Source organism: Cynoglossus semilaevis, chromosome 11 (genome assembly GCF_000523025.1).
Source record: "Cynoglossus semilaevis isolate Cse_v1.0 chromosome 11, Cse_v1.0, whole genome shotgun sequence".
NCBI lineage: Eukaryota > Metazoa > Chordata > Actinopteri > Pleuronectiformes > Cynoglossidae > Cynoglossus > Cynoglossus semilaevis.
Window position 1 is genome coordinate 6,190,580 of NC_024317.1, and position 9,822 is coordinate 6,200,401.

At 41.8% G+C, this 9,822-nt stretch overlaps 2 protein-coding genes across 2 annotated transcripts; both read right to left on the bottom strand.

The window, feature by feature from the left end:
• Positions 1–14: 14 nt before the first annotated feature.
• Positions 15–1,957, bottom strand: LOC103386114 (keratin, type II cytoskeletal 8-like). Its single transcript, XM_008320238.2, has 3 exons — positions 1,513–1,957; positions 224–432; positions 15–140 (listed from the first exon to the last, which is right to left on the bottom strand). Exons 1-3 carry the CDS (start codon positions 1,864–1,866, stop codon positions 26–28), a joined length of 678 nt encoding a protein of 225 aa, XP_008318460.1. The 5' UTR covers positions 1,867–1,957; the 3' UTR covers positions 15–25.
• A 3,985-nt stretch (positions 1,958–5,942) lies between these two features.
• Positions 5,943–9,469, bottom strand: LOC103386127 (keratin, type II cytoskeletal 8-like). The gene is given in 11 exon segments (XM_025060278.1): positions 5,943–6,064; positions 6,115–6,153; positions 6,255–6,307; positions 6,395–6,615; positions 6,764–6,889; positions 7,000–7,164; positions 7,264–7,359; positions 7,462–7,522; positions 7,606–7,814; positions 8,901–9,145; positions 9,148–9,469. Coding segments are annotated over 11 exon segments (1,557 nt in total). The 5' UTR covers positions 9,377–9,469; the 3' UTR covers positions 5,943–5,951.
• Positions 9,470–9,822: the final 353 nt, after the last annotated feature.

Sequence of the window (9,822 nt, forward strand, 5' to 3'; positions counted from 1 at the left end):
AGAGAGTGTTATAGCTGACAATATTTTACTTGGAGAACTTCATAATCAGGTGAACAATTTTGATGTACAGTGGCTGTACCTTCTTCAGCAGAACAAACTCATTCTCAGCAGCTGCGCGCTTGTTGATTTCATCCTCGTACCTGTCACAGCACAAGACAGCCTGTAAGAACATTGCCTTTCATCATGATGCTGTTGCTGTTCGACTTATTATTCCAGTACTCACTTCCTCTTGAAGTCTTCAACCAGACCCTGCATGTTCCTCAGTTCACTATCCAGTTTGACTTTCTCGTTGCCCAGCCCATCGAGCTGTCTGCGAAGGTTAGCAATGTAAGCCTCAAACATGCCATCGATGTTGGAGCGCGTGACGGTCTGGTCCTGCAGGAGGCTCCATTTGGTCTCCAGCATCTTGTTCTGTTGCTCCAAGAAACGAACCTGTGCAGAAACAGTTTCAGTCACATGCTGCTCTTAAAATCCAGCCCTATAATTTGTTATTCAAGAAAATAAAAAAATGTGGAAACATTTTGGGGTTTTTTTACTGTACAAAGGAATTTAAAGGGTGTGGTTGGTCATTTGTGGCTTCAGAATGCCTCACCCTTATCTGCATGACTGGAGAGATAACTGCATATCTGAATTGCCACACCCAATCTTAACAATACTCAGTATGACATTTCTTGCTGTACAAAGCTCGAACTGATCTAAGTTTGCAGATCTTTGGACACATATTCATTTCTTTATCCTTCATATTTTAAGGAAAACTAGTAAAACAGGTGGGGAGCGGGATGAGGAGAGAGAAGGGCCCAACCTCAAGCCACTGAGAACCTGACAGGTTTAATATGCAAAATTTGAGGTACTGCACTAAAACCAATGAACACTGGTGACAACACTGATAGTGAAAAAGTATTGTTTCATTAATGTTGAATTGACAACTAGGTTAGACCACTTGTCGAAAGAGCGGATGCATACAGCGATTAGAAAGCTGACTAAGGTTTGGGTGTAGTCAATATTGTACACAATTTAAGTCATTTCATATTTTTTTTCTTATGAACAGAACAGGCAGTATCGAAATTTTGTCGATTGATGGAAATGATCCTGCATGTTTCCATCTTTGTCTGTTGAAGGAGCACAGGTACATCCTTTATTAATCGGAGTTACTGATAAATTGTGGGCTGAAGGGAAGTATGATGTGGATCTGGTGAGAACAGCAGAGCCAGTGGTCATAATCCCTAAATCTGACTAGACCATGCCAGAGTTTTCAGTCACAGGTGAATACTGCTCTTCTATAGTCAGTGGTCGGCATAGTCCATTCAATCAAGCAAGGTTACCGGGAGATAATAAAGGTCCTGAGAACAAACAGGTGGAACCAGAAAAAGTGGCTACGACCATACCAAGTCCTCCATCAGCCACCACAGGAAGGTGCACAGCTAACAGACTACGCTATTCAAGATTATGAAGAAGTGCGAACGCTTGTAGAGCTAAAGCATGAGATAGTTGTAAATAGGGGGAAGAACCTACCTTGTCGATGAAGGAGGCGAAGCGGTTGTTGAGACCCTTGATCTGCTCCTTCTCCTGGGTGCGGATAGTCTGGATTGTGGGGTCAATCGCCAGGTTCAGAGGAGCCAGCAGGCTCTGGTTGACCTGGACAGCTGTGATGGGTGCTGTGATGAAACCACCAGCCTGGCCAGCACCAAAGCCACCACCCATACCAGAACCAGCACTGAATCCGTAGCTGACACTGCCTGCTGAGCCACCCATTCCAGATCCAACACCATAGCTGGTTCTTCTGACGCTGTAGCTGGAGACTGGAGCCGTTGACCTCCTGCTGGAGGAGCTGTAGCCAGATACGGAGTATGACTTCATTGCATTCATTTTGGCTGAGGTGGGTTGCTGACTCTTGAGTAGAGGAGAGCAGAAGATGAGCAACTTCAAAAGGAGAGCTGATTCCCTCTGAGTGTCTAACTTCAGAGTCCTGCCTGCTTTTATGCTCGAGCCGAGTCAGAGGGAGGGACCTTCTCAGCCCCTTCAACCTGTACTCTCACTACTGCTGTCCAGCCTCGCCTGCACGCCCCCAGGGGTTTGAATGACAGGAGTAGCCAGTAGAACAGGTAAGGAGGGATTGTCAGCAGATAAGTGAAGACACACCCTGCAGCCAGACAGGCTCAGGAAGAAGGGAGAGTTGTAAATGAAGTGTGATATGCCACAAGCTACAAATGCCATTAGGCCATCAATGTACAACTGCATAGTAATACCTCAGTTTAAGACTCTGCCTGTCATCTGTCAATGATGTTTACTCATAGTTATTATAAAATATACCATCCTTTTAAATTACAGTGGGTAGAATGTGAATGAAAGTTTGACCTATGCTGTTTCAAGGAGTGGAGTGTTTGGTCGTGTTGTAAAAGTCATACACTGTTAATGATTGTTACAATAGTGTACAGCAGATAAGAACATTATCACTCAGGAGTAAGGGATTGCAGGTGAACCTCCCATCTATTCAGGCTGTGTATCTTCACTGGTTTCATACTTCAAATTGATTATTGTTGTCATCTTAAAGGCATGAATCTATCACACATTGTGTGCAAAAGTTGTTTTTCATAAAAACAGGTTAGACTGTCTATATTTGTCTATGGGTTCTGCTTTGTATTAGTGTTTTGTTTTGTTTTTTGGTTTTTGGTTTTTTGCCTGAGGATAAAACAAACAGATGGCAAGTTATGGTAGACACAGTTGTGTCATCGGCATATAATCGTCGCCGGGGTTTTGATGCCCTAAAAATAATTTAATGTTCAAGGCATTGACAAACTGTAGGTTCACTTAAAATAATATATTTTACATTGTGCCGCAACCATACAAAGGCATTTGACAGTGGAGTGTACTTCTTAGAGTAGTTCACATCAACTGAAATGAATGGGTTATCAAAGTAATTGAGACTGTCGAACAAATAAAAAAAATCTATTTTCTTTTTTAAATGAGCAAATTAAAATGATAATTCTCACTAAACAAACAATTTAATTTATCATGTTCTGCAAATTGTTCTTCCATATAGCCTATGTTTGTACCTGCAGCAGGATTAAGTCTTCCTCTCAAGAAAACATGCATTACTTGTTGTGTGCATAGTAACCCAACTGGTTTGGCGGAACAAGACTGTCTCTAGCTTCAACATTTGGTATGTGCTTACTTATAATGATAACTCAGACCAAAATAAATGCTCTGAAGCTAAGAAAAAAAAAAATGAAATCCAAAAGCACTGCCAGTCCCCTGACCCGCAAGGCAGGGAAGAACAAGCGATTCACAGTGAACCTGACAGGTTTAATGTACAATCAGAAATGCATCATTGGGATGGATGTCTAAGCACAAAGGCATGCGTTTGACAGGTTTGCAATTCCTTCTATGCATTTTTAGACCCTCCCTTCTTTCTGATGAGGGATCTAAGGGTGTGGACAGTAAAATAACTTGGGTTTTTGTGTTTTAAGTAGCAGACTATGGAGAATTGCAAACTCTGTTGTGAGGTTTGTTTTTAATTGAATCATTTTCTGTAAACCATACTCTACTACAAAGTGATTCTTGCAACAAAATCAAATAGTTAGCACCAGGACACACCCTTTTTTTTATAACCTTTTAATAACTGAAAATACCACACGTTTTAGTTTTGCAGGTGGATTTCTTATCTTTTGATAATGCATTTGAAACTTTGATAGCTTAACTGCCTGTGGTCACTATAAACATACACTCATTCTAAATAGATTCTCTCACAAAAAATGCTGCAAGCCTCCACAGGATGGCGCTTAGCATGAATGAGCTACACCATATGGGGAGTGTCTCTCAGGAGGAAGGGGACGGGAGGTGTCCACACACAGCACAGAGTACACCGAGCGTCTCATGGAGGACGGGGAGGAGGGAGAGTCGCTAAGAAGACCAAACTATGTAAAATGCAGCACAATCTGGATGTTTCCTGTTTCCTTTTTGTTTTACAAGTTTTTATTTATGTTTTCTTCACTATGTTTCACTGTAAAAAGTTACAGTAAGACACTGGTATATGTGTCAAATTAAGATTAGCGTTCGTGTTTCTATTCCATTTATATTCTGTTAGTTTAAGACACATATGTATAAATATATATATTATTTTTCTGTTTCTTAATGTTTACCTGTTAATGATTACAGTTTATAGATATACAAACAATATTATTACTAAATTGATTAGTTTATCAAATTGAGATTTCTATCTGTTTTTGTATTTAACTTAAAAATTACTTTTGTAGGACTCTGTTACATGTTGCGTTAAAGCCATATAAATACATATATAGATAAAACATTTGGTATAACATCTGAATGTTTTCAGTTTCAAAGATATCGTGATGTATCATAGATTAAATGTATTGCAATATATCGATTATCGCAGAATCGCTGTATTGTGATACCATTGTTATTTTGGGCAAATATAATCATAGTAAATAATAGCACCTTTCATTGATTCCAGTCACTTTTGGGTTTTTTTCCTTGTTTGGCTTAAAATGTTCAACCCCGCCTCTTTTTTTTTACCAGAAGTATAAACATACATTATGTACTGGTGGTCCACAGGGTCAGTCCATTATTATTTTATTATTTTATTCCATTTCTGTGGTCCAGGAAATGATGAGGTTTCCTCTTTGCAAGGTTCTGTTGTCAAATATGTTAAGAGACAGTGATTTTCTATTGTACTCCTGAACCAATGTGATGTTGTGTATCAATTTAACAAAACTACAGTTTTGTGGATATAACTGGCTAAGAGGAGAGGAGATTTTAATGAGACTTGTTTGCTGCCTTGGGACAAAGTTTAAGGCCAGTGTTCAGCCCAAGCAAGCCGAACCTGCAGATGGTGAAAGTGCTATAGTCGGGCTGGAAAAATAAATCTAAGAAAAACTTCAACATCCTGTGAAATCATTTTTTTGGATGACCAGTAAATCCTGTGTGAAAAGGCGCCTTGCCAAGTATATGTATGATGTAGCTGATGAAGGGCCAGGCTTAGGTGCAGCACAGAGGCATCTGCTGTTAAATGAGGTTGGAAGTGCAAAAGTGGCACACCACTGCCACCATGTGAAACCCCTGTAAGAAAAATGTCAGTCTGCTGTGATTGTTCAACCTCGGCATATTTCAGAGCTAGAACACTTTTTTTCTCTTGCTTGGTGTAACAATAATGACACAGAGAAGTGACCTGTTTGGTTCTCAGATTTATTTTATTGGGAATCTTTTGATGGCACATTTTGCATGAGTTGGTCACATGATGCCGACAAAATAAATCTGGTTACAACATGGTTTTAACTTGGAAGGCAAGGATTGGCAAAACTAATCAGGGAACAGTGTGACAAAAGTGTAAAACAAACACAAACCAGAAAGAAGTCAGATCACAGTTTCAATGTAAACATGTAACAACATACAAATGTATTATTTTTGCACTACCGTAGTAATCAGACTTGCCTAGTGACTTGTTCAGTTTTACCAAGTTGACAATTACACTTTTCTTTCATAGTTTTGACACTCCTCCTTGTTTCCTATTTTTTTGGATGTCAGTGCAGAGATACAACAAACTGCCTTGCTAACGGACCTGGCATTTGAGTGTTAGATGCCATTTTTCTTCTTCAGAAACTCTTGTGGATTCATGTTGAAGTAGTGTGCAGTAGTAAAGACAGCTAGTGATCCGTGAAATACACAATGTTGGCAGTGTAACACAGTAAGGGGTTATTTTTTGGTTTACCATTTATGAAAAGATCTGTTTAGCTTTATAAACCCTTCTGATGAACATTATCAGCAGTATTGCGTAGCACCCTGAATTTCAAAAGTTTCTGAAGATGACGAGGGACTGCTCTCCTTTCTTTAAAACGCTCTCCTGCTGGTGGTGGTTGTGACAGAGGACTTGATGCTGCCACCACCAAAACCACCAGACATGCTGCCACCGTAACCACCGGACATGCCTCCTTTCTTTAAAACGCTCTCCTGCTGCTGCTGCTGCTGGTTGTGACAGAGGACTTGATGCTGCCACCATAACCACCAGACATGCTGCCACCATAACCACCAGACATGCTGCCACCATAACCACCGGACATGCCGCTACTGTAACCGCACCAGACATGCTGCCACCATAACCACCGGACATGCCATATCCACCGCTGGAGCTGGAGACTCCTGCACAAGAACAAGAACGTTTTTCCATCGTATCTAGTTGTACATGTATCAGTGTGATCTGTCTCTTAGCGTGACATAAATAAATAAGGTGTGACACCAACCTGAACTGCTCTGCTGCATGTGGATGGTTGCAGTGGCGCCTCCGCTGGCGATTCTAAGAATGTCATGAAACACAGTTAGTACTTGATTCAAACTAAAATGACCAAACATGACAGCCAGTATTCAGACTACCGCTACTGACCTGCTCTCCTCTCCTTCCAGCAGTTTCCTGTAGGTGGCAATTTCAATGTCCAGAGCCAGCTTAACGTTCATCAGGTCCTGGTACTCGCGCACCTGGCGGGCCATGTCCTGCTTAGCTCTCTGCAGAGCTTCTTCCAGTTCCTTGATGCGGAACCTGGCATCCTTCACTGCCAGCTCACCACGCTCCTCAGCCTCTGCGATTTGAGACTCAAGGTTGTTCCTCTGTTGAATGGGATTATGTTAAAATGAATTATGAGACTCAAGGTTGTTCCTCTGTTGAAGGGGATTATGTTAAAATGAATTAGTGACTGTTATAGAATGAGTTGTTTTATGAAGAAGGACATCTTTTATAAGAGTTCTTCCAATATACCTGTCCCTTAACAGCCTCGATTTCATTCTGGAGACGAGCGATCATGCGGTTAAGCTCAGCAATCTCAGCCTTGGTTGAGCGCAGGTCATCACCATACTGTCCAGCTGAGCTCTGAATCTCCTCGTACTGTTGTATAAAAATATAAAAAATCGTGAATTATGAGGAAAACGAAGAAGGTTCTAGGACTTGTTTCAAGTGCTTTTCAAGTGAAATGTTGAGCTCTACGCTAATCTTACCTTCTGTTTGTACCATGACTCAGCCTCTGCTTTGCTTTTGTTGGCGATTTCTTCATACTGAGCACGCACTTCAGCCACAACGGCGTCCATGTCAAGGCCGCGGCTGTTGTCCATCTCCACAATGACTGATGTGTCTTTGATCTGGCCCTGCAGCTCACGGAGCTCCTACAGAACCAAAAATAGGATAGTTAATTATTTGTCTTTACATTGTTGCGTTTAAAAACTTTTTACTGAATAAAGTATTCAGGGTATTGTGGCACATACAGCCTCATAGACGGCCCTGAGGAAGTTGATTTCATCCTGAAGAGCATCAGCCTTGGCTTCCAGCTCAACCTTGTTCATGTAGGCAGCATCGACATCCTGGCAGGAAAATGTGTCAAAACAGAGAGTGTTATAGCTGACAATATTTTACTTGGAGAACTTCATAATCAGGTGAACAATTTTGATGTACAGTGGCTGTACCTTCTTCAGCAGAACAAACTCATTCTCAGCAGCTGCGCGCTTGTTGATTTCATCCTCGTACCTGTCACAGCACAAGACAGCCTGTAAGAACATTGCCTTTCATCATGATGCTGTTGCTGTTCGACTTATTATTCCAGTACTCACTTCCTCTTGAAGTCTTCAACCAGACCCTGCATGTTCCTCAGTTCACTATCCAGTTTGACTTTCTCGTTGCCCAGCCCATCGAGCTGTCTGCGAAGGTTAGCAATGTAAGCCTCAAACATGCCATCGATGTTGGAGCGCGTGACGGTCTGGTCCTGCAGGAGGCTCCATTTGGTCTCCAGCATCTTGTTCTGTTGCTCCAAGAAACGAACCTGTGCAGAAACAGTTTCAGAAACTGTCACATGCTGCTCTTAAAATCTTTCAATTTTCATTTTATATTTGAAAGTAAATAAATAGAAAATTGCGAGGTGACTTGTTTTGGACTGAACAAAGAGGTTTAAAGGGTGTGGTTGGTCATTTTTGCCGTCTTCAGAATGCCTCACCCTCATATGTATGATTGGATAACTGCATATCTGAATTGCCACACCCTCGTCTTAACAATTACTCTTTATGATATTTCTTTCTGTAAATAATCTTCAAGCTTCTCTAAGTTTGCAGATCTGTGGCCACTTATAATTATTTCTTTATCCTTAATTTAATCACATTTTTTAAAAAAATAACTTTGATCATGTGCATGTGTTTTCCCATTGTATGTCTTGTTGTTTAGCTATGACTCATGCTGCAGGATGTGAAGGCCACACATTCACTCCAGCCATAAAAAAAACTAGGTGTGGCAGATAAACTGCACTAGACAAAGCAGGACAGTATCAAGAGGGCTTTGTTTAAAGAGTTTGGAAGCTTCAACATATAAAAGGTCTCACGGTTAAAAAGTGGCCTTACCGCTTTCATAAAAACAGTGACAGCTGTGTTAAAAATAATGGAAATACACACTTCAAAGACGTTGCATACAGTAATCAGGTGAAATGTGTAAATAACAGACTGGACTCAGTGGGCCTGGTCTGGACCAAATGACACCTGAAGAAAGGCGAAAGTCATGGCAATGTAATCCTAGTAGGAATGGACACTTATGTTGACATATTTTCATATGCTATTTTTTTCTTCTTTCTTAGATGGATGTAAAAGAGAGAGAAATGTGATAGCTATGTTTCAATGGTAGCTTTTACATTTACATTTAAAAAAACCCAACCAGCATGTTAAAAACAGTTGGTCAAATTGTTAATATTTTACACTCTTCAGTGTTGTTTTTTTTTTTCTTTTTTTTGCAGTTGTTTGTTAAAGGAGATGCAAAAGTTTATATTTGACAGCTGTTAGCAGCTACAAGATTTGCATTGTCAACAGTATGATAATGAGGCTAGTGGTCGTATGCACACGAGGAAGTGAGATCTCAAGGAGCCTACCTTGTCGATGAAGGAGGCGAAGCGGTTGTTGAGACCCTTGATCTGCTCCTTCTCCTGGGTGCGGACAGTCTGGATTGTGGGGTCAATCTCCAGGCACAGAGGAGCCAGCAGGCTCTGGTTGACCTGGACAGCTGTGATGGGTGCTCCCATGAAACCACCACCCTGGCCAGCACCAAAACCGAAGCCAGAGCCTGAACCCATACCACCGCCGTATCCACCACCCATACCACCACCCATACCCACCACCCATAACCACCGCCGTATCCACCACCCATACCACCACCCATACCACCACCCATACCACCACCCATACCAGAACCACCACCGATGCTGTAGCTGTAACCACCTCCTGAGCCACCCATTCCAGATCCAACACCATAGCTGGTTCTTCTGACGCTGTAGCTGGAGACTGGAGCCGTTGACCTCCTGCTGGAGGAGCTGTAGCCAGATACGGAGTATGACTTCATTGCATTCATTTTGGCTGAGGTGGGTTGCTGACTCTTGAGTAGAGGAGAGCAGAAGATGAGCAACTTCAAAAGGAGAGCTGAGTCCCTCTGAGTGTCTAACTCCAGAGTCCTGCCTGCTTTTATGCTCGAGCCGAGTCAGGGGGAGGGACCTTCTCAGCCCCTTCAACCTGTACTCTCACTTTTTGCAGTGCAGCCTCACCTCCACCTCAGTGTACACGCCCCTGGTTCTGAATGACATGAGTGGCCGTTCCTGTAGAACAGGTAAGGAGGGATTGTCAGCAGATAAGCGAAGACACACCCTGCAGCAGGACAGGCTCAGGAAGGAGGGAGAGAGTTGTAAGATTCTGTAAGTACGATGATTATATAAGTAGAAAAAGGGCAAGTTATGGCAAAGACAGTAAAGATGAAAAACAAAAACTGCACACATGATATTAGCTCTAAAACGAAAACTTAAA